This window comes from Drosophila innubila (assembly GCF_004354385.1).
Source record: "Drosophila innubila isolate TH190305 chromosome 2L unlocalized genomic scaffold, UK_Dinn_1.0 4_B_2L, whole genome shotgun sequence".
Taxonomy (NCBI): Eukaryota; Metazoa; Arthropoda; class Insecta; order Diptera; family Drosophilidae; genus Drosophila; species Drosophila innubila.
The window spans coordinates 8,478,832-8,505,106 of NW_022995372.1; the positions used below are offsets into that span (position 1 = coordinate 8,478,832).

At 35.1% G+C, this 26,275-nt stretch overlaps 2 protein-coding genes across 2 annotated transcripts; one reads left to right on the forward strand and one right to left on the reverse strand.

Moving 5' to 3' along the window:
- Window positions 1-2,227: 2,227 nt before the first annotated feature.
- LOC117779762 (UDP-glucuronosyltransferase 1-1) lies at window positions 2,228-4,228 on the forward strand. The gene is made up of 2 exons (XM_034616067.1): window positions 2,228-2,883; window positions 3,286-4,228. Exons 1-2 carry the CDS (start codon window positions 2,228-2,230, stop codon window positions 4,145-4,147), a joined length of 1,518 nt encoding a protein of 505 aa, XP_034471958.1. The 3' UTR covers window positions 4,148-4,228.
- On the reverse strand, window positions 4,155-23,825 carry LOC117782068. The gene is made up of 4 exons (XM_034619005.1): window positions 23,452-23,825; window positions 11,339-11,468; window positions 5,911-6,385; window positions 4,155-4,989 (listed from the first exon to the last, which is right to left on the reverse strand). The coding sequence occupies exons 1-4, from the start codon at window positions 23,782-23,784 to the stop codon at window positions 4,866-4,868; spliced, it is 1,062 nt and encodes a 353-aa protein (XP_034474896.1). The 5' UTR covers window positions 23,785-23,825; the 3' UTR covers window positions 4,155-4,865.
- Window positions 23,826-26,275: the final 2,450 nt, after the last annotated feature.

The window sequence follows — 26,275 nt, forward strand, 5'->3', positions numbered from 1 at the left end:
CATTAAAAAAAACCTCTACACGAGGTAAAGGTCTAGTGAAGAAAGCGTCTTCAAGCCGCAAAAGTTCTAGGATCCAATTTTGCGACAAAATATATGAAATGAGATTGAGCAATTGTTCTGAGAATAAAGTTAAAGTTAAGTTTTAGTTGCTATGAAAGTGGACCTTTTGACAATTATAAATGTACATATGGGCCATTCCACAGGATCAAAGATCCATAAACATATGTTCGCCGCGAAAACGACTTTTGTGACTTTTGTTTTTTGTAATTTTCTAGAAAACCATTGCCCAAAATCAATCTTATCACCAATTATAGTGCTTCTCAATAATAAAAAAATGTTTTGTCATATGTTTTCTTCACTTTGAATGTGTACGAATGGCGCATTCAACATTAGAGAATTGCCCATATATATATAGTTATATATACCATATTTATTTGCGTATTTATGATTCAGTTCCCTTTAATGATTAGTAAGCTGAAAGATTATTCCCTTACATGCTGAAAATTACTCAGTCTGAATTTTGCAATCGATGGAAATGAACGTTAAATGGATACTAACATTTTGAAATTACCTTTTTATATTCTACTACTTATCTGAAAACAACTTTAAACTTTCCTTGATAAGAAAAACTTTGCCAGACCCCATCCAAAACTATGGAATGCATTTGCTTATTGCAGTCGTAAAGAAGTTCAAATTAAAATATGTTTTTACAGCACTGAAGTCGATGAAATATGTGTATATATTAAACATTGGGATTTTATTTTGGAATGGTGGGGTTCAAATCTCACGTCAATCGTCAATTACCGTTCATCTGACGTTGACTCAGGTGATTTAGTAGAGATTGCTGCTAAATTCTGTCCCAATTTAAAGCATATAGTGTTTATAGTCAAAGAAAAAAGTATAAAGAAACTGGAAGAAAATTTACCAAGACTTAAAAGGATCAAGGATGATAAAATAGAAAATTGGAGACTAGGCCATACTAAAAATTACTTAATTAAATCATTGCAAAGTTAAACAAATCTACGTTCTCTACACTTATATTTCGATGTTTTAAAAAAGAAAGAAAGTAAGTAAACTTGAGTTTAACGGAATACTATAATAATTTATATTAATTTGCAGAAAAGGAATTGAACAAATTGATTCAATTGGAAGAATTAAGTATTTATTCCATCGACAACTTCGTGTGCTACGAATCAATTATTCTAGTAATAAAACATTAACTTGCTTGGCTAAACATTGTACAAATCTGGAGAAATTTAAATTAGAAGCCTATAAAACAATAACGCTTCCATATTTTCCGAAATTGTTTTATCCGAGTATAGTTACTATAAATACTTCCTATACTATGGACTCATTGAATGCGAGAGGCTTTCAACCCGATCGGGCATTCCAGCTCAATATCACAAATTAGTTATGATCTCAAATCGAAGTTAATGACTCAAGTAAATTAAATATGTAATATATATGATACACTTATTTTTAAATGTTTATTTTATTTCAGCTAAAATCTTTACTAAATTCAAATATACTATCACTTACACTGAAACTCATATATCATAAATCAGAATAAATTTCAGTACCATCGAAAATTATCAAACTTATTTTTTGGTAACTGGACACATTGGGTTTCTTGGGTCTGCTATCGTCACTAGCTTGGATACAATGACTTTTACTGAAATTAAAATTCTATTTATTACTTCTTATTTACCAATTTAATTTTTCAATTTCAGTTTCTTTTAATTTAAATTTATTGTGTACAAAGTTTTTTTGAAACTTTTTGCTTGAGCCTTTTGTCCAAACTGAAGCTCCAGTTGAGAATGCTCGACCTAAATCCTTATAATTAATGAGTGTAGGGTACACGTAGAGCCAATTTCAGCCAAACTTGCCCATATTAACCTCTTCCAAATTAGCAATATGACAAAAAAGAGGAATATTATATTTATAGCAGTACCAATTAATTTCAATAAAATTTGCTAGAGGAACATAATTTCAATTTAATTTAATCAATTTATGATTTAGAGAGTTGTAGAAGTTCATTATAGGGAACTTAAACTGTATTACTCATTATACGATATGCTTATAAGTATTTTGAAGAAGTCCAGCAATAACGCTTATGTGTTTTTGTTTCGGTTGTGTAAGCAAATTTCGGTTTTGTTATCAGGCTGATTGATTGCTTGACGATCAGGCCTACCTAATGAGCTGTTAATGTGGATACCTTGTAGCAGTTATGAACTTACCGGTCAGCTATTCACTTACCCTGCTCATTTGGAGCGTTGTTGGGGCCTCTGCAAGTCACATACTTGGCGTATTTGTGAACGTGCATCGGTCGCAGTTGCTCGTCCATTTGGCGGTGGCCCGTGTGTTGTTGCAGCGTGGCCATCAGCTGACACTGGTCACCACATTGCCACTGGAGGATGATTGGCTGACAGCCGATTCAAGCGCTCGAATCACTCACTTTTTGGTACCTTGGCAGCTGCCGTCAAAAAAGGAACAAAAGCTGTTCGAATCCACTGACAATTTTGTGACACGCCTACAGTGGACACTCTCACAGCTGGAACTCTCTGGTGAACTGCTGAGTCAACTAGCTTGGCTGCACTTTATGCAACATGTGCCCAAACCTCGTTATGATTTGTTGCTGCTTGGCTATCACTTCAATGAACATCTTCTGGGCGTCGCTGCCCACTTTGATTGCCCTGTGGTCATCATACACACCCAGCAGCCCATTGGGTTTATCCACAGTCTGATGGCCAATCCTGAGGAACGTTGGTACGTTCCGCAGCCCTATGACAGTCGCCAACGAATTGGTTTTGCCGGCCTTCTCTTTGGCCTGTGGGAGAAGTTCTCAGAGTTTCTTGCCAGGAAAGTTATGCAACGTATTTATAGGTGAGTTTTAAGGATTTTCCAACTTATAAATGAATATTCCATAATTAATAAATTATATGGGAGATATAAGTTGTGGAATTACTGTACACCTATTGCACAGAATTTATTGAGATATTTTGGAACTATTCCCATTCCCATCTTTTTTATTGAAATTGCTATTTATTTATTAAAACACATTACTAATAGCAATTTAAAACTAACGCTAAACTATTCCAGATCATATTAAAATTCATTAAGATAGTAGATTTTTAGACTAGTTAGTTTTATTTAACTTGTTTTAAAAATATATTAATGCAAGTATAAAATATTTATATCAATGGGAAACTATAGCTAAGAAAATTGTAAAATTGATTGCAAACAAAATTAGGTATTTATAAAAACTGTATTATTTTCCTTTTTCAGCACTCATTTTCCATCGCCTCGCTATCCTAGCTTTGAGGTAATGCGTCGTCGCGTTGTCCTGGCCCTAAACAATCATCACATGATTAGCGAGGGTCCCATAGCGCCTTTGCTGTCCAGCATGTTGGACATCGGGGGCATTGCTGTGGAGCAGTCAACTGTTGACAGTGCACTGGCAATGAGATTAGCCAACCGACCGTTCATCATTTTCAGCCTCGGCACGCGTTTTACATGGCGCACAGCGTCCATCCATTTGGAGCAGAGCTTTGCGGAGGCTTTTGCCCAGTTGGCGGAGTATGACATTTACTGGACTTACGATGGCAGCAATGCGAGCGGTATTAACTTGACACACACTCACATTAAGCTGGCCAAATGGTGGCCACAGACAACGCTTTTAGGCCAGCCTGAAGTACGGCTATTCATCACGCACGGTGGCAAAGGTAGCCTTAGTGAGGCACTGCATCATGGAGTTCCCTTGCTGGGCTTGCCACTGGTGGGGGATCAGCGAGCAAATCTACGTAAAATGCAAAACAAGGGTTGGGGATTAACCCTCGACATGCATAATATCAGCCAAGTGGAGTTGTTGAATGCCATCAAACGATTGTTAACTGTCGCTGAATTTAAGGACAACATCAAGAGGGATTCCTTACTGTATCGGGATCGTCCTTTAAATGCCAGCTACCTGACTGCCTATTGGCTGGAGTATGTAATAAGGCATAAAGGCGCACGGCATCTATATAGTCCCGCCAGGGAACTTAACTTCTGGCAGTATTACTTGCTGGATGTGCGGCTTCTCCTCTATGGATCGTCGGGCATTATCGCTTGGACAGTACTCTGGTTGGAAAGAACAATACTCACAATATAGACACATCTGCGATCGCTGACTAGCTGTATCGTTTAATCGTAATATATAGTAAGTATAGTTTATAGTTGAAGCTTATACACGAAACTTAAGTACAATTGAATGTTAGTTAGTTCAATACTTTTTGCTCGGCATTCGAAAACGAATAATTTCACTCTGTGTGTGAACCCTGTAGGGGCTTTCATCAGTTTGAAATAAGAGACAACACTATCCTAACTGATACAAAAGCAAATCATGATTCTAGAAGCAACATTTTATGAATTTCTAAAAAATTAAACAAAAACTGTTTTTCATAGTTTAAAATTTATATGGGGAAATAATATTAAATGAAAGTTGTTCTGTACACTTTAGTAGTTAAAACTAATAATTAAATATATTTACTATTTAATAACAATGATTTTTAAATAGTTGTATTGAAATACGTTGAAATTTTTATTTTGTTTTCAATTTTATGATTTGCAAACTTTAAATTCTATAATTAATAATCTCTCGTAGTAACTTTAATAAATTTAAAGCAAACATTGCTTCTCATTACATGATTTGCCAACTGTACCGCACAGTGAATAATGCTTATTGCTTTAATGTTGTATGCCTGTAGGTAGTATATATGTGTGTATGTGTGTGTGTTTATGTATGTAATAGTTAAATGTATGCACAGTTCTGGATTGCTATGTTTTAAATGGCAGCAGCTTCGATCTGAAACCGGATGTAGCCATCCTGATTAACCGAATCCCGGTTGACGCTGCTGTTGTTGTTGCTGCGAAGGACGCGGACAACGTCCGCTGTGTGGACTGTACATGCCAAAATTGCAAATGGGCTGGCTGCACTCGTTGCGAAGGATGCACCTGAAAAAATTATTTAACAATGGTAAGATATTTTAAATAATACATTTTTGAATATAACTAAGAACATAAATTGATTAATCTGTTATCTTAATTTAATAGTTATAAAAATACATTTTAATTAAACAGTAGCTCCACACTTTGCTGTATACAAGTTCTTTATAAACTAGCCTAAGAAAATTATATATACAATAATAAAAATAAAATAAACAAAAAAAAGGGAATATAAATTAAAACCAACACCGGTAAACTTGAAAAAAAGACAAACTTCTAAAATCAAGACGATTCATCTTAAATATTTTATTCTTAAAATAAGACCATATAACTAATTCTAAGAATTTTAATTTAAGAAATCGAAATTCTTAAAACAAGGGTAAAAAATCTTAAATTGTTAGGAAAGTTTAATTATGTCATATTTTATTAGAAGACAATGCTGATACCGTGACGCTCTGGTTAGAGTCGCTGCTTCAGATAAAAGCGGGCACTGGTTTGAATCCCTTACAAGGAAAAAACACGGTAAAATTACATTTATAAAATGTATCAAGCCAGAATAAAATAAATATATATATATATATTTACAAATAGAAAACTATAAAGGTAAAATTTTTTTTTATTCTTGTTTAAAATTTTCTTAACATTTGTTCTTATAACAAGAACTTGGTCTTACATGAGATGTTCTTATCTCAAGATGTGTTTCTTAATCTAAGAACTTTATGTTCTCGACGAATTTTTTTTTGACCAAATCTTTTAGTTTTGAGACCAAAATCTTGAGCTTAGAACATTTTTTTTATCAGTGTAGATCTCAGATTTGGTGGATTTTTAACAGTCCCAAAACAAAATACATTTTTTAATAAAAAAGAAAATATTTACAAATAAGACATTGCAAATTAGTGTAAAAGTAAAAAAGTAAAATTATCAACTGACCTGCGCTCTGACATGGCGAATCCCTCCTCGCCGTTCTTCATGCTCTGACACGTCACATCGCTGAGGTGGCAATCGCAGCGGCAACTTGTGGAGAAGACGCCGCGATGCCAGGTGACATTGCTAAAGTTGGTAAAGTGCTTGGGGCACAGACACTGGTAGCTACGCTTGCGACGCTGTGCTGCCAAATTGACGCACTCGCATTCGGTGTGATTGGTTAGCGGTACCATCTGGGCCTGGGCACGCACACTGCCCGTGGCCAATACCCAAAAGGGCAGCTCCACCGTCGCCTTGGTCTTCACCGTGCACACCATTGAGTCGGGACAGCAGCCGGTTGTCTCATCGCAACGATGCAGAATTGTTGCACGTGGCGCATATTGTTTGGACGTCTCATTGTTCATGTGGATGACACGCGGCTGTGGCCACTTGCAACGTGCCTCGTTCTCAATCCGTTGGCGATGCGATGTTGCCATGTGTCCTGCGTTAATTTAAAATGAAAATCACATGTAATTAATAGTAAAATTCAATCTGTAAAGAAATGCATTTTACAAAGACGAATGCATAAAAGACAAATTAATTAAGAATACGATAATGCGAAAGGAAAGTTCTTGAGGAGTTTATGATGCATATTTTTCATGCATTATTGTTGAATCCAACTATAGCACATTAATATTCTTATAAAGTCTGCACCCCTCCAAAATTTTGTCAAAGGTTTGGTTTGGCAAGACATTGGTTCTGTCCGCTAACTGGTTTATTTACCCCCTGAACTCAAGGTTTGGGTTCGAACTTTAGTCAATTTGATAAAAAAATTTGTTTTTATTGTTATTAATTTTCTTGACATTTTAAACTTATTACATACAAAAAAATATCAAATATTGATAATAATCTAAATTTATTCGAAGATTAAAATATGACCTATTTTTATTTGACGCACCGCGACGTCTCAAATAATTGCGTAATATTAGAAAACCATAAAAATTCTAAAATTTTTCTTTTTTTGAACCAAATTTTTTATTTTAGAAAGTGGTTCGGTTCAGGTTCGGGTTCAAGGAGTGAACGATTTCAAGGGTAGGGGTCATGATCCGAGGTTTGGTTCAGAACCGACTTGCAGCCTTGAATTTTGTAAATAGCATTTGTTTGTTTAAATTTAAAACATTTTTTTTTTATACATTAAGTAGAGCAATTCTTGCAGACTTACACGTAGACTTTCTTGCGAATTTTAAAATTAATTATTATTTTACCTCTAATTATTTTCAATATTTTCGAAAACTTTAAATTTTATCAACTGTCAATTTTATCATAACATGGTCTCTATTTTGATTCTGCATCAAAATTGGAAAATTCAACTTTTTGTCATCATTGTCATTTATTTTTAGATTTTTACAATTCGATTTTAGACTCGATTCACAGTATTGATTTACTATGTAAATTTTACATCATAGTACTTAGGAATTTCCTAATTGAGGTTTTCGATAAGAGTATTTACCGTGGCATGAGATATGCGGCATGCCAAGCCGGTTGCAGTGGCAAGTAGCAGACTAATGACTTTATGGGAATTGTGGGCGATGAATGCAACGCCACGGTCACGGTTAAGTGCAGCAATTTGCGAGTGAAGAAAAGAGGCGCAAGTTCAAAGGCAGCTGTAGCAGACGTGGCAACCACAGCAGCAACAGCAGCACAAGTACTTGCAGCTTCAGCCACATTCACATTGTTGAAGATAGCTTCGTGGGGCAATAACAAATTGGGCGCCCTGAATAATTTATGTGGAAGGATGTGGCTTTTTGATAGGCCGTCGCCGTGTTGTCTGCCAATTTGTTGATTCAATCGTCTGACGTTCGTACTATATGTACAGTGAACGCCCGCTATGTTGCAATAACACCAATGGGCGCCTGATACTAAAGTGTTCCTATCTGTGGGTGAGCGGTTCTGTTGTCACATCTGTTGCTTTGTTTGCTTCTGTAGCTTTATGACTTTATTGGGTGCAGTTTGTTGGCATGTGCAACAGACAACAACAGCGACGCGACGGTAACGCTGACAACGAGAGGCAACATAAAAACTGCGTAAGCAAAATAATTTTGCGTATTTTTTTTATTGCTTCAGGCGACAACAAAAACAACATTTAATGTATGCAGGGAACAAACAATAAAGGTGCAAACTGCTGCTGATCAATAAAGAAGCATACACAAAATTTTATTTTCAGCGAATGCCAATGAAAAAAACGCGAAATGGTTGCGACAAAAAAACGCTCGCGAATAAGTCGGTAGTACTGAGAATAGGAGCTGATTAAACTGATTGGATTATTTCAGTAGTTTTTATTTTTTTTTATTAATTTTGTACGTGAAACGGCATTGAAACGTGCATCGTCGGACTTTAATTAAGTTTACTGAACTGCGATTAAAAACGCTCGAGAAACGCGTGCGTTAACTTTATGAAAAACTACTATGTTACATTTGAATGCTTCCGATAATTTTTAATTTACATCACTGAAGGCTATGACATTCTCGGTTTACATTTAGAGATTTATTGCCATTTCATTGCCAATTTATTTTATTTACGAAGTGTATTTAGAGGCAATAAACAAATTACAATGTTTATCCTTTGAAAAAACTTTTTGTCTCGCAAGTAAAGCATTTTTATATGGCTATGTATTGCTCTTTCCATAATGCTATATTTTTCTCAAAATATGAAAAATATAATATAATATATACTATACGATTTTAAGCTTTATTATCGACGACACTTAACCCACAAATTTATGGTTAAACCCGTTAAGCAATATTTTTGTATGCCTTTTTTTAGTATGCACTTTAATTTGTATTATGTCAAAAAGATTGAAAAATCTTCGCACGAACTTGACGTTAAAATTTAAAAACTTGTTTCGAAATATATTTATTTTTAAAAATGCTTTAAGGCTTATTTCAGGGATGGTAAGTTTTAAAATAAAACTTGATTATTTTTAAAACTGTTTAATGTAAAATTTTTTAACAGAGCAATATAGTATTTAAGCTAAAGTTTTTATTTAAAAGGAATAGTACACACAAATTTACAATATTTATTAGCGGATAAGTAAACTTTTATTTAGATAAATTGTACTATATTTTTTAAGAAAAGAATTGTTCAAAGTATCTCAAGGCAAAATATAAATATTTTTCTATGCATCTTAAAATATAATTCATTTCTGTAATTGCTAATATTTAATTAAACTTAACATTTTTAAATGTAAACAAAAGTAAGTTTTATATACACAGATACATATGGATACGAGTAATCAGAAGAATGCACTGAGTGATTCATTTTGTATATGGCTATCGATATGTTACAGAACCACATAAGGAAGTTGAAATAAGGGACGCCAGAAAGTCAAACAAATGAATGAATCCCATTATAAATAACACTCAGAATAGTACCCATTGAATGTGCGGACAGTCTAAGTCCATGGAAGCTCATCCGTTGCATGCCATAGAAAATTGCATGCCTAACAATTGAATCAGTTGCAAGAGCAAGAGCAACATCAACAGCAGCAACGACAACAGCAGCAATAGCAGCAACAGCAACAACATTGAGCAAACATTCGAGATAACGGTTAATAAACAAACATGTCGCTTGGCAAATGCCAATGAACAGGAGCCAATTCACGAGAATTGATTGTAACCAAAAGCCAAGTCCGAGTCCGAGTCCAAGCGGAATTCAGTTTATTCGCTGCCAATGACAACAAAAATGTGATAAGAAAATTGTTGCATCATTACGCATTTAAAGTGCTGCCGGCAACCTCAGCAACGACAACGACAACGGCAACGACAACAACTACGACAACAACTACGACAACAGCAACAACAACAACAACAGAAAACAGCAACTACATTGAAGCATATCAGTTAGCAATTTCCCAGGCTTAGTGACACACTTTCATTTGTGGTGACGTCGTTGTTGTCCACACGCGCTTAACGGTTCACAAGAAAAAAAATGGTTAAGAGAGAAAGAGAGAGAAAGACGATTTTCACGCGCTTTTTAAATGGCAATTTTCCAGCCGAATGGAAGTGGCAACGAAAAAGATACACGCGATGAGCTCACATTTCATTGTCAATGCATATGTTGTGGTTGTTGTTGTATTTGTTGTTGTAGTAGTAGCAGTAGTTGTTGTTGTTGTAGCTGCTGGTATGCGCGATAGTCACAGTCTTTTAATGAAGTAATTGGTAAGATCAGCACCAGACTAAAATGCCACAGCAAAACAACAACAACAATAAATACCAGAAAATTAAGAAGGCAGCACAACGAACCTCATTTACTCTTCCTATAATTAATTAAGTAAGTTGTATTTATATTTGAGAAGTGCAAAAATTGGAAACATTATTTATTGTTATTTATTATCTATTTATTTTATAGTATAAATTTGATAGAATGATGGACATTCTACCTAAAATTCTTTGTCATGGAATCACTTGAAGCTAATTTTATTAAAATAATTTATATTACTATATTCTGTTAATTTTTGTATTAATTGAGAGAGAATTTGTGTATTAATCGGAATTAGTAGAACATTTTTAAATAACATTTTTAGAGATTTAATAAATACAATGAAAAACAAGAAAAAAAGTTCTTATACAAATTTAGAAATCTTTTAAAATACCTGTTAATGATTGTCAAAAGAAAATCTGTTATGTAGTTAATGCAATCATATTCTGAATGTGAAGCAGAATTACTTTGACTTTGGTAAGCATAAAAGAGTATCGGAGTAGAAAGAAGACTGAAATAAAGAGCAACCAGTAACAACAATGTTGACAAGTTAACTCGTTTTAATTGCAACGAAAGTGCACAGAAAAAAACAGAGAGAGAGAGAGAGAGAGACAGAGAGAGATAGAGAGAGAGAGGAGGAGAGGAAAGAGAGAAGTCGTTGATGAAGCGACATGGCAGAGAAAATGTGTGGCATTTGGTTGAGTTTTGGGTGGAGCGGTGGAAGCAAGTTTTTGGTTGCTTCTTTTGTGCGTTTCTTAGCCATTTAGAAAGTGTCTCTGCTTTTGGCCTAAACTGGATTTCAGCCAATGTCTTGTGCCCTTTAGCTGCTTGGCAATGTTTCATCATCTTTAGAATGCAGTCACGTGCCAAAGCATTAGACCAGGAAGAAAACCAGGCAAAACACCCCATTTAAACCGGACGAGCACAGACATAAATAACAACAACAAGATGACGCTGATGCCGACATTGTCCTTAGTCCAGACGAAATGCTTTTTTCTTAGCACATTTTTTATGGCCAAAACGTGATGATCGTGTGAGGATGAGGGCGCCTTTTGGTTGTTCCCAGTGTAACAGAATTACAAATAGAACGGAATCTAAACTCGTATAATTCTCTACCCTATCTCAATGTATATTTGTATGGCGTTTAATGGCGCCAATGTCTCCGTTTCAGATCTTCAACTATATCACGTATACTTACTCAATTGCGTTTGATTCTTGATGCGTTCCTGGTAAAGACGGCGACTTATTTGCACCATGTCCGGGGTGCCCACTTCCTGTTGCTTCTGGGCGGTCAGAGCGCCGACAGCCTGATCCGATTGATAGCCCTCCTGCAATAGTGCAAAGTGTGTGAAGAAGAATATGAAAATTAAATTGAAATGTGACTCCGGCAAAGTGGAATGTTCCACTTCTGCCACTTTATACTCTTTTTAGTCGTTTATTCTGTTTCTCTATTTTTTTGTTTTTTTTTTTGCTATTGCCCTGTTCTGACCATGTAAAATCATATAGAATTTTTTGCATATGTGCTCATAAAGATATACCCTCAACCAAAGTAAGGGAAGGGGGTATATTAAGACTTGTTTTTTTTTTTTTGGAAAACATTTAAGACCAAATAACATATAACTGATTAGTACTTATTTCTAAGGCTGCAGACATTTCACTTATTCTACAACAGTTTACAGGGTAATTCTTAGTCCGTTCTTTTAGGAGTTCACCTTTGAAATGTATTTTTTTTTATTACGTTTCGCGTGGCGGCTTTCATTATTTTTGCACTATTTCAATATGTTTTGGGAGCATGAAATCAACATGAAACATTCACAACTTTGCGGATAATTATTAAAAAATATGTAAAACGTATTGCATAATGCAGAAGAGAGGAAGACAAAATGTAACCACATTCTAAATATGCAAATAAATACGTTATGTTATTTAATAGATTATGCGGTCCCTTTTAACCCTAGATATTGCAAAATATTTATTTATTTATTTATTTATGCACGACTAAAAGCAGTCGGCAAACAAAAAATTACCAAGTATAAGAATTAAGTTAAAGATTAAAAATACAAATATAATTAAAAATAAATTATGAACTGTAACGATAAAAAAAATTATAGTTAGATCTGGGGTAAGCAAAATTATAAATGATCCAACATTTGTTGCTAGGATTGGGGAAAACCCAGAAAAACCCAATCAGATCAATTAAGATTAGTATTGTTAATAGTATAGATAGATATGTTAATAGATAGTATGAATGTTAGATTAGTATAAAGCATAACAAGTTAGTAGTATTAGTAAGATTTAACGATAGGTATTGGAAAATTGCGGGAAGGAGAGAGAGTTCTGAGGAGAAAACGAAAGAGGCTATTATAGGTAGTGCATAAACACGATACAACTGAGTGAAGCGTAATCAGTTGTGCATGTAGATAAAAATAAAGGCTTGTAATTCCTAGTAGACCTGCGGGGACCGAAAAGGTGAGGCGGCAAGAAGGAACAACAATCAATCTGCCAATAATCAAGAAGAAAACAACACCAAGAGTTTTCCTACGATTAATTAAAGACGGAAGATTGAGAAGGCGAAGCCTATGGGAGTACGGTGGTAAACGAAGGTTGGGATCCCAGTTAAACCACGTAAGGCGAAAAGCAAAATTGCTTTTGAACAGATTCAATTGATCTCTGGTTTATTTGATACTGTGGGCCATATGCATGAACAGTATTCCAGGATGGGACGAACTAAAGAAACGTAAAGGAGTTTAGTGGTGAAAGGATCATTAAATTCTTTCGACCAACGTTTAATAAAACCAAGTACTCCTTTGGCGTCATTAACTATAGTGGAGATGTGCAAATTGAAGCATAATTTGCAATCACATAATACTCCAAGATCCTTTACAGTTTTTATACGTTGCAAAGGGGTATTGTCAATCGTATAAGAACCTAAATAGGGCCTAGTTCGACTAAATGTCACGAACATACACTTTGAACAATTGAGATACAACTTATTGGCCAACACTATATTGTGATATGTTCAAATCGTCTTGCAGACGATTATGAAGAAGGGGATCAGTGTATGAAAAGATAAGCTTTAAAATATGTTTACAATTTGTGATTAAATTGCAAACTGCATTAAAAAGATTGCAAAAAGCCGACATTAGACAATAATTAAGGCTTGTTGCTTTAAATTTACAACTTTTTATTAAAAGAAAAACCCACATTAGTTATATTTTTATTGCTTAAAACTTGTTTTTAACTGCTTTTAGATGACGTTTAATATGGAAATAAATACATTACAAAACACTTTATTCATAGTGTCAAAATTGTCTTCTTTAAATGGCGTATGCATTTAAATGTAAGGTATAAGACCCCAAAACCCAATATTATTCCCAAAATCACAATTTGACCCACACATTCAGCCTTGTTGCATTACCATATCCAGGGCATTGGCCATTTCACTTAACGGGCTGCCGTGCTGTGGGAATGCCATGCGAGTCCTTGTCCTACAAATAAAATGGCGACTGTCGCCATTTTTCTTGGCTGCACACTTCATTTATTACCCACGTCCTGTCCTTTTCTTCATTCCCTTTTCTCCTTTTCTCCCCCTTCAACTCATTCGTTGACGATGCGTTTGCCATTATATGTCAGCTATATGCAATGCATGTCGTTAGTTTTCATGACCAGAGCAAAAACCGCGTCCTTTGTTGAAAATCAATATTTGAAAATTGTTAAAATTTTTCTCTTATTATATTTGCGCTGCTTTTTGAGCTGAAAGTGATAGCATTTCGCTTGTTTTCAGGTGTTGCATTTATGTTCATGCTGCTGTTCCTGTTGTTGTTGTTGTTGTTTTTGTTCCTGCACGCAATTTCCTATGATTTTGTGGCGCGTGTTAAATCGCAAATTGTTGCGTTAAACATGAAAAACATACATAAGGCATGTACATGTAGGCAGAAATACAATATGCCATAAATCAGATGCATAAATTCAATTAAATTTTCCTCTTTCCATCCACACACGCAGTCACAGACACAGTCACATTCATGCTGTTGAAAATATTATTGCATACTGTGCGGCGTAGGATGCGTATGTATATATATATGACTGTATAGGGGCCGATAGACCACACACACCCTAATGCCTTTAAAATATTGGAGTATTTGTAATATGCTTATATCGTATTGCTGGCAGTTTAGTATTTAACTGGTCTTAATAGCCAGCTGCTAAAATCAATTTATATTATCAACAACATTTCAACAGAGATTCAACAGAGTTTCAACAGATTGCAGTTACATTTAACTATCATATAATCAATTAATTTGTTGAAGCTTTTTGGTTTCATTTATTTTCAAACATTTTAATTATCAAAGAATTAAATACTCTTTAGAGAAACTATGCGATTGTAAGTTATCATTAATTGAGAGACGTCATGATGTAGTAATTAAGATTTGCAAGTATTTTTAAAAAGTTTAAATTAGAAATCATTATATATTTCTGCACTTGTTAAAAGATGGCGTCAACAACATAAAGTGTATAGTAACTAGTGACGAAAGCAGCACGAAGGGTGCGAAAGGTGACAAGCAATATATACAATATATATATATAACAAAATGTTCCACTAAAATGTTTGTTAACTCACCTGGTTCAAGATATAAGGGGGTGTAAGTGGGAGGGGTAAAATTTAAATGATTGCAACTAATGGAGCCGTTGGGGCTTTTTGGTAAAATCTTTTATTTTTTTTTTTAATTTTTGAGACGAGATGAAAAGGTTGTTTGTCTGTTTGTTTGCATCAAATCTGTACAAAAGCTTAGATTTAGAGATGGGGATATATTTCTCTTTGAAATTCTATAAATAAATGTCCTACTACTTATTTGAAAAAACCGATAGTTTAGTGGGAAAGCGCCATAGAAGCTACAGATATGTCCTATATATCGTTGGAAAGGAGGGCATTTAGGAGTACCTTTAAACATTTTTTCTTAAGTACTCAGGTAAAATTTTACAGGTGAAAAAAGGTTTTTTAGCCTACATTTTGACGATTTATGACAAAACGGCTCTAACAATTTTTATTTATTTTCAATATGCTTAATGCGTAAAATTTGTTGGTACATGAAATATAACTTTTGGCCGAGAGGCTTCGAATAATATAATAAATTACATTTAGCACTGCGTAAAAACTAATTTGTATGTAATAAGAGGCTTAACCTTTTTGCGCATGGTGCAGAACGTAATTCATTTTTTTAATTCATATTATTTGTTTTAAGTCAGAAATTTTGGGGCATGGAAAGACTTTCGTCAGTAAACTTTTGCCTATTAAAGAGCTTTTTTTGGAAGTAATTATTTAATTTTACAATAAATATGTATTCGTTTTACTTTAAAACTTATTTAAGTTAGTTAACTGAGACCTGAACTAGACATTGAACGAATGAGCTCTATTTTCAGCCCCTGTTTCCCATAGATTTATAAACATAGTATGATAACTGAAGACCTTTCATCACACTTTCTGCGTTGTCTAGATCTAAAATGGTTTTGGACAGATATATCTCATCCCCGTTGAAGCATCAGCTTGGCGGCAAACTGCTACTTGCCTGAACCTCTGAGCTCATCGTACAACACCATTTCAGGTATAGTTTCTTCATGCGCTTCGGCAGTTTTTATAACCAGTTCTACTTAAGCTTCATTACGCATGCTCAGCCATGACAGACCCATTCCGAAACCCTGTGACGTTTCGGTTGCCCAGGAACAGAGAACCAGAGTTAAGAGCACAGAGCTGCAGAGTAGATGAAAAAACCCATTAAGTGTCTGCCGGTTGACAGTATTCGAAAACAGTTGTTGGGGACCAAACAATAAAAACAAACTTCATTTGCATATGCCTTGTTCTGTATTGTATTGGTTGGTTGCCCGGTTTGAAGGATGCCTCCAGTTGAATTCCTGGCGTGGGTGTGACTCGCGTCTGGCGTTTTATGAGCCAGCCCGGCCAGAAGGTAACACCAACATCAACACCAACAGCAACACCAACAGCAACACAACAACATCGACTGAATGAAACCCGTCCTCGGTTTATTTGCAATCAAAAGAGTTATGAGCCAAATGCAAATAGCACGCCTCGAACTGTTTTCATTTTTATGATCCTCCCAGCCAGGAGTTGGCTTAGAGGCCTCGCCTGTGGTCACCGCCTCTGAATGAGCCCAGTCAAAACAGTAGCAGGAACTGGCTCATTCCCACCTACCTCACCTCCCTTCTTCCCCTTGCGCGAGTCAGTAAAGCGGCAAATTCGCCGCCAACTGTGCAAATAAACACAAAAGTCAGCCCAATATTTGTTTATGAAAAAGAGAGCACAACAAACAGGCCAACTGCATGTGAATACATATGTTATGTACTCGTATCTACTTGACTGAATGCATGCATACAAGTATTTCAGCATTTCAGTTGCAGAACAAATCCCAATCCGCAACCCAACGCAATCTTTTGAATAGAAACTTGACGCTTGGAGACTTTTCAAATTTGCTAAATAAATAAAAATAAGGTTCAGACTTCAATGAAGATTGCTTCAAAAATGTTTATATATTTCTATTATCAGCAATTGTTGCTAGTTTGAGTATCTCGTATAATACAAATGTAATTAATTAATTAATTTGTGATATTTCTGAAACTTTTTTATTCAAATACGAGAAGTTAACAATATTTAAGATATTGTCAATTTATTAACTAAAATTGTAGTTGTAAATTAGCTAAGTAACTTTTTGCACAAGTAGAGCATACAAGCTTCGTTACGTTTAATTAGATTTGCCTTGTTCTCTGCTTTGTGTATTCTTTTGGCTTTGCTTTATTTGCTTGTTCTGTTTTGACTTCTTTGTGTTAAATGCAAATGTTGCAATTTGGCTAAAAGCTGGGCATAGAAAAGCGCATCGTTTTGGAAAACATTTCGCCTCAATATTTTCATTTAGAAATTGTAAACATGGCCCAGACACAGGCAGACACTCTGTTCGTGCCACATGGCGAATGCGTAATGTGAAATTGCTTATAAGCAATTTTTCACTTTTTTTTTGGTTTATTTTGGTTTCTTTTTTTGTGTTTGTTTCATTTTATATTTTGACATAAAAGTGGCAATTAGGCTGACTCTTAGCTGGTTGGGGCTGTGGCTATAAACTTAAGTAATTAAAGAAAAAGGCAACAGTTTTGCATATCTTTTTATAACTTAATTGAAACTACGCGTATTAAAAGACAATTTTTACATTTCAACATTTGTACACAATTTTGTGCTCTCAACGAGGCAACTTTTGAAATGTGAGCGGCCTTTGGGCGAGTGCGTAAAATGCTTTTTAATTTTAACGAGCGAATGGAATTGGAAATGGATGCTGTCCAAATGTCCATCCATCCATTTGTCCGTCCGTCCTTTTCTCCGCTCTGTTTATTATTACTGTTTTATTTGTTTGCTTTGGCGAATGCGAAAACGAAAGCAGATGAGTGAAAGAGAGAAAGAGGGAGCGAGAGCCAAAGAGTGAGGAACAGCGAGAGAAATTGAGAAGAAAGCGAGCGTTGGCACAAAAGCGCCGCCTATGGGCCATAAAAGGCAAACAGCATCCAATGTCAATGACAGAAAATGACGAGGATGCTGTTGATAATGATGATGCCTGTTGCCTGTCGCACTTTGTCCCCTTTGCCACTAGATGTTGCTTGAGAGAACCTGAGAGCCGCTAATGTAAACGTTGCGGCAACATGTTGCCAGGCCACAAAACCTAGACGATCAGCAACATTATAAATATGCCGGAAATGTGGCCCTAACACAGCTGATTAAATGATATATGTGTGTGTGTATGTTTGTGTGAGTGTGTAGTTGCGATTGAATTGACTGATTGCCTGACGAGACGTCGAACTGTTGCAGAAGAACATGACGGAGCTCTTCTAATTGCAACGCCCACACAACACGCAACACACACAGACAAATACGCTGAGATCGAGATTGAGATTGCATAAGAGATTGTGTTGGGAAACGGTCTCTGCCACAGATTGGCTTTTGCAATTTGCTTGATTTAGTTCTGTTAACCAGTACAGAAGGAGTATCACAACAAATTGATAGAGCTTGTAACATGTGCCTAGCATATGGCCTAGATCTTAGCTTCTTATAGATGAATATTCTACATACTTACTTATAACCTTATACCATGTTTTATACAAGTATAGATAAAAAGTTGTTGATTGACATATTGAGTTTATGTAAGACAAGAATTTTGTTTTGTATTAATGAAAATCTAGAGTACTTCATTATTTGAGGAAAATTTGAAAATAAAGCAACAATAAATTTTATATTTCTTTATTGGAAGAGTAAAATTTACTTGTACATCATAATTAACCGAAAATCAAACATACTTTTTTTTTGACAAAATTAAATCTGAAACTAAAACAGCAATTAATTTTTCGACTCAAAATGTCTAACTTTTTGACCTTATTTATCACAGGAAAGATTCTAAGAAATTAAACATTTTGCTAGAATTCTCTGCACTTATATCAAATTTCCTACCAAGAAAATTTGATTAATTTATGTATAAGATGTAAGGAAACTGTTGCTAATATTTAATGTAATTTTCAAGAAAAACGTGTTGATACACATATAAAATTAATGTGCAGAAAATCATACTTTCGAGGCATGAAGTCTATCGCCATATCATATATCATAATATTTTAAGTGCCACGTAGTCTTTTATTTAACGAAAATTTGAATTGAAACTATAACAGAAACCAATCATAAAGATCACAGGAAATATTTAAAGGAACTTATGATTTTGACAACTTTACTATATAGTGGGCTAACCTAATGAGCTAAGAAAAGTGTATGCAGGTTTCGTGGGGGAAAAGATTTCCATATGCTTCTCGCGTTTTAATTGCACGACTCTTGGCGCGCCAGTTTAGTGGGCAACAAGTCGACGATCAATCAAAAAGCGGCCAGCAAACAGTCCGGGCCAATAAATTATAAACAGCAGCCAAAAAGTTTTCCGAAATGCCAACAACTTTACCAGCAAAATCTTAATTTATTGTTTTGGCGACAATTTCTTTTTTGGGGGTTGACAGTTGCCGTTGGCGTTACAATTTTCAGTTTTCCGTTTTCAGCTTTTAGTTTTAAGTAATTTAGTTTTCGGTTTTCGGCTTTCCTCATTCATTAAGGCAGAAAACAAGACGTGTATATATTAATAATACTAATAAAACTTTATAGATTTGCCATATAAATTTAAAGCTTCCGCATTTGTCGGTTGGCCTATAAATCACGGCCGGATCGCATATACCCGAAATATACAAATATACATATATTTATACATATCGGCAGCGTGTTGGCCATTATGTCATAAGCCGATTTGCTTGTCATTAGTGCGAGTTATGACATTGCGGGCAGCGCAATCATAAATAAATAATGCCAATAAATCAAAATTACTATGAAGATTTTTGGTCTCCATTGAACCAGCGATGTGGCAAGAAACATTTTACTTTATTTCACTTTTAAAGCTTTGACTGTTGCAATATGCAGGGCAGGATTTGTGCCACAAACTGTGGTGTGTCCAAGTGGAATGCGGCAGCTTAAAAGCTTACAATTAGTGGGGAGGCCTCGGTCTTCCTCTCAGATCACAAATCGATGCTGCAATCGATGCAATTTGTAAAGTGCAACACTCAAAGCTAAGAACTCAAAGCGTTGCAAGGTTGCAAGGGGAAAAATTGTAAGGCCATGAAATTGTGCGAGCAGAAAGAGGATTAACTGTTCTCTGATTGATGGATGTATACTTTTGATCAACAAAGGCACTTTCGAATGTGTAACTGACATGATAAAAGTTGTCCTCATTTACTAAACGTTCTAATCACCGATAAAATATTAAGCTTCGATTTATAAATTTTCTTATTACTTTTGGGCTTATCCTAAGAATTTCATCAAAATCTGGTGAAGATTGTAGAATTGTCGAATACTTTTCAAACTATTAAGCTATTATAATGTTAATATATTAATATTATAATAATATTCACAAAAGTTTCGTAAACATATTATATTGAATTATGAAGTGTCAAACATGAAAAAATATTATTGGAAAATATTAAAAACAAATAAGATAAATATTTATCTCGTAAATCACAGCTCGCAATTGTGTTGAAAAATAAGATAAGATTTTCTAAAATTTTACGAAGTGTTTGCCGATTAAATACTTGTATGATACGTGCAAATAAAATGAATATAATATAAGTTGTTTCATAAGACAACATTTTGCAATGTCGATTAATAGCGAATATTTCAATTTACACGAAATGCCGGTAATATGAGAAGAATGTAAATTAATATTATATTATACTCTCAAAATAAAACAAAAATGCTCGAGCTCATAGAGTCGTTAAGCTGTGGATTCCCGGGCTTCGTCCGAGTTGATAAGGCGATCTGTGGGTTCTGTGGCATTGAAAAGTTGCCTATGAATTGACAGCGAAAGCTAAAGCAAAGTCCAAAGATAACCCATTTGACCTATTGAAAAGCCAGCTAAGATACTAAAAAATGTGACTAACACATGATTATGTACATATAAGTGCATATCCAACAATATTATTACAAGAAAAGAAATATGCCAATAAAAACATGAAAGCATATCTTGAGAAATATGAGAAATATGAGAAATATTTAAAAATTATTTTCAATTTCGTTTTATTTGTTATTTCTCTCTTGGAATGCGTGCAAAGTAAACAGCAATAATAAAGCAGCAAGCATAACGAACGAAACAAGTGCAGTGATTCAAAGGCAAAGGACTGTGCCACATTGTGAAGCGGTTATTGCAACAGAGTGGAAGCAGCAGCAGATGCATCCAACAAAGAATGACGAGGACACGATATTAAATTCCATCTAAAGGTCAGCAATCAAAGGATACCAGTTGCAGTTCCAGGAGGAGCTCAAGAGGAGAGTTACAGGGATGTGGCAGACGGGTAGGTCCGCATTCATAAGCTATTCACGCATTTTATTCCATGCTCCAGCTTATTAAAATATCTGTCAAGGTCTTCTCGTCTGCGAAGAGCTTGAAAGGTAGGGGGAAGGGAAAGTACCTGTAACTCTAGAGTTGCAAATGTCTAAAGCGATAAGCTGTACTATAAGTGCAACTTATTGGAAGCACACATCAACATTAATCAACAACAGCAACAAAATTACATCGCCTTGCTTTTTAATCTTCTCTGAGCCCATCTCGTGTTTTTCTTGGAAATCCCCGCAAAATGTGAGGAATTTAGAATTTATTTATATAAATACACAAGTACATAACATGTGGGTAGAACTTGTATGTATTTATAAAAAGCTCAATAAAATATTGGAGAATCCTACTACATAATAACTCGTATCAGTCATAATAATTTTTTTTTTATTTTAAATAAATTTTCGTCAAGAGCTTTTCTTAGAAGAGCATTCTTATAAATAATATGTTTTTTTTTTTTTTAATTTTCATCTATCTTGTCGTGTAACTTCCATTTACAAGATTTTTTTTAATTAAACTTTTGTAACGTAATGCAAATTTGTAAATGCTTTGCCATGAGTCATTTGTTCAATCTTCAGAATGAACATGTTACGCATCAAATTGCTCTGATTTGCAATGGGTTATTTGAATTTTATTTTTGTAATATTTGTGAGTCATCAAATGATCAGAGATCAGTTAAATAAACTGAAATGAATTCTGTGGAAGATCTGCTGGAGTCAGACAGCAATTGGAGCTCATTTGCATATTAAGGCGACAACTGTTACAGCATGTCAACCAATTGGTTGCTCCCCAAGTCAATTGTGGCAATTAACGGAAAGTGAAGTCCCTCTCACAGTTTGCCTTAAATGGCTACTGATCGCCGCTTATCAGTTAACGTGACCATTGTGACCACATGTCCACTTGTCCCGTTGTGAATGGTGATCAAAATATTCGAGCCAATAAAAAGACAGGCTCAGAGTCAGATTCAGGTTCAGTTTCAGGTTCGGTTTCGGGTTCGTGTTCTCTCTTTGTCGGCACGCTTGGCCCAATTACAGGCCAGAAAGTGAAACTGATCGAGAGCCTGATCTTCATGCAGGATCTGTGTGTGGAGTCCACAGTCGATCGTGCAATTTACGAGAAGCATTGTGCGAAATTGGCTTGTTAACCAAATTGGCTGCTGCCGCAACACGTTTCATAATTGCCAGGCGTTCCAGTTCGTTCCAACATTGGATAACTTCTGCTTCTGCTTCAGCGGCTACTGCCGGGTGGGCCGCTCAAATGGAGCCTGGAAACGCTGCTTAAGATAAACCCGATTCAGGCTCAGGGTTAGTCATTCACATACATTCACATTCACACTCGCACTCACACAACGCTATTTCGTTTCGTTCACTCTTTCATTCGCTCATTCATGCCGCTTTTTGTTGAGGTTCAAGGTGAGGCATTCACTTCTAATGCTCAATGAGAGGAAACCTGGACATTAGTGGGTTGATCAATAAATATTTGATGAATAATTTAAAAATAGTATACATGCTTAATATTATTTGAACTTTGATAGAGCAACTTCATTTCATTCGAGATAATTTATACACTTACATAAGCAAATATATACGTGTATATATTTTTAATCGATTGAAATGAATTTGTGAATGAAATTTATTTTAATAAAGTCTTTTTTTCATTAATTTTATTTAATTTTTATATATCATTTTCAAATAATATTTGATGGATAGAACAATAATTTCAAATAAATAAAAATGTAAATAAATAATCAATATTAATTACCACAAACAATACATTAAGTTATAAGAAAATTGCTAATAATGCATAATTACAATTACATATTGGAATATGTTTATATCTAAATTTGAATCAACTTGAGATATTTACACATTGAACCAGAATTCTTAACATTTTGTTACTACTCTACTAGTACACAATAATTCACGTGTTAAACAATACAAAAATAATAATAGATACAGGGTATAAAGAGGTGCAACATTATTACTGAGTTCAAAGAACAAAACGGTTATGCTTACATGTAGGAAATTTTCTATATCTCGATCTAAATCCATTTGAAATATTTACACTATAAATCTTAAGTTAAAGTCAATAAAATTCGCATTTGCAGAGTTAAGGAATTTATTGAACGAGTTGCGCATGTTCATAACATTTTGAGCCACCCACGCACAGTGTGTTGCACTCTGGCAAATATTTAGACACACAAACACACACACACACATACACACAATAAAAGAGAGTGAGAGAGAGAGAGAGAGTCGGAGTCTTGTAGAGAGAGGCACACAAAGATAACGATGATTTTATGAGTTCCACGAAGTATTTGCCACCCAGCGAAGCAGAATATAAAACTCACCTCATCAAAGGCGGCGTCGCCATACACGCGATTATCGTTCAAGAAATGGTGAGGATGGCGTGGCACGCGCTTCAAATGCTGCATTGTTTCTGATGATGACGTTGGGGATGAGGATGGAGATGAAGATGGCGATGGTGTGGGGGTTATCCTGATCCAATTGCTGTATTTGTATTTAGACGCCGCATAATCTTTGTCGATTGAATCACTTTGTTCATTATCGCTGTAGTAATCTTCATCGTCGTCGTCGTTCAGCTCGTTAGCTGGACTCAGGGTCAGCTTGTCCGGTTGACTTGTCACTACGGATTGACTGCGATCCACATTTCTGTCAGACATGGCCAAGACAGAATTTAGGAGCAGTAATAATGTCCACAGACGCAACATTGTTAATATTATTTGCTTTGATTGTTATTAATTATGAATGTTTAAATCGAATAGCATTTAAGGTTTTAAGTAAAATCTTCTTTTAAATTATAATTAATTTATTTATAGTCGCAGTTGCTTAAATTGTCACACAAAATATTTGTTTAATTTTAACGCGTTGCTAAATATTTATTTGGTTTTTTTTAGCTTCGTTTTTTATTGGCACACGCCTCGTTTTTCTTAGCAGCTGCCCAGACTCAACAAATTTGTCAGAACTTGCAATTTCAAGTGGTTCTTTTTTTTTTTTTTGTAGCTTTTTATTGAAACCCATAAAAAATTCAAAAATTTGTTAGCTGTGTGCTCTTTAAAATGCTGTCAATTTGTATGCGTAAATTTGTTGTTGATTTCTTTTTGAAATGTTGTTTTAAATAAGTAAAAATTAAAAATAAAGAAACCGGCGACGGCAGCTGTCAAATTTACTTGAGATTGTGATAGCCGCAACAAAGTGCTAAAAATGCTTTATGATCCATGCGGTTTTTTAAAATTCGATCGTGGGTTTTTTAAGCCATTTTTCGTAGAGAAGCGAAATTGATTTGAATATTATTTGATGTGCCACATTTTTTTTATTTTAAACACTTGTATTCACTTTTGCAATTAGATTATTTTATTTTTTTTCTAATTGTCGCGTGTGTTTATTATCATTTATTTAAATGACACGAGCGCGCGCTTAGTTTTAGCGACGTGAACGCGTCGGGAGTTCTTTTCTATCTGAGGGCAGTCGAACAGCAGCAGGCAGGCAGCAGCAGCAGCCGTCGCTGTTGTCAGTCGGAGCAGTGAAAAAGCTTTGCTCTCTCTCTCTCTTCATAAAGCGATCGTCGCGTACGCTTGTGTGCGTGGGGGGGCCGGCCGGAGTGTGAGCGCAATCATGCTTGTGCATTTGCAGCTGCTTGTGCTTTCTTTAAGGCTACACAGCATGCGTGCGAGAGAGTGGGTGTCAATAAGTTTGAGGACTTGCTTTGCATTCGGTTTGCTCTCTCGACTTTGCTCTCTTGCGGCTTCTCACACATGTGCCGTCTGCTTTCCAGTCTGTCTTTCGGTTTTGGTGTGCGTGAATCATTTTTCGGTAGCGTAATTGTTGCCCATGTTGCGGCTTAAGTTTGCTTTGTTTTGCTTTTGATTGTGTTTAATTGTGTGCAAGTGCAGAAATGGCGCTCAAATGATGACTCATGCGGCCAAATAAAATATCGGTACATACATAAGTAAGTGTCATATTTATTTATAGTTCTCTTTTTTTTTAGGAGTGCAATTGATATGTGGTCGCATGCTGATCTCATCTTGCATGCGAGTGTATGTGTGTGTGTGTGTTTTTGCAGATTTCACCTAATAAAAGTGCACGCACTGCAACCGTTATCTAAAGGCGACAATTAAAGTGATTTATTTAGTTGACTTCCAAGCATTTTGCTATGCAAATACGCAATGGCTGCCGCAATGAGTTGCGACTGTCGAGACACGACATACAGCTTTGTGCTTTGTATTTGTGCAATCTGATTAGCATGTTGCGGCCATTACTTGACTGGGTGGGGGGCAGCATGGGAACAGAGCGGCAACAGCAAGAAATGTGCTCTGCAAACTTATGAGCAGCCTTCGTTGTTTGACATGCGCTTCTCTCTCTCTCTTCGGGCTTGCTCTCTTTACCTCTCGTCTATGCAAAGTGCATTCGCGTGATTTGAATGCTCGCACTTCCATTACTGTCATATTCAACTATTCAATTGAGATGCAACATATTTAAACATTGTATAATCCAGTCAGTCGAGTTTATTGATTCAATTAAGAAATATTGACATTATTAGAACTTGTCTTCTAACGTTCTAGGTAAATATCCAAATACTGACTATGACTTTTTCAAGTTCAACGCATTTCATGCTTTTAATTAAAATTTCCAAAATGTTGCACTGCTCCAATTTTAATTGCTCAAATGATGAAATTAACGAATGATTCATGGCACGCTTTATGTTCGTCTTTCAATTTGTTTATCAACTCTATAAATAACAAATGTCAATTATGTAAATACTTACTTATATGCAAATGCATCAAATGTCGAGATATTTTTGCATTTGAGACAGCAACTATTAGAGTCACATTTAAATGTTAATTACAAATACCAAAGATAAGCTTATGATTCTTAATACCTTCAGTTTCAGCTCATGGTCAATGTAATACACACACACACACATATATATATGTATGTATGTATAGACTTTATAAATATGATTACATGATGTTAATTATGCACAAAGAGAAAAGTTCAAGATCATTCGATTAAGTTTATGAGCTTGATCTTTGTACAAGTAGAAATAATGTTAGTTTAAATTAAAGTTTTTCATATTCTGTGTAACTAGTGAGTGAATTTTCACAAATACACTTGCTAAAAAAAAATTTATTACCTTTTTTGTTTTCACATATT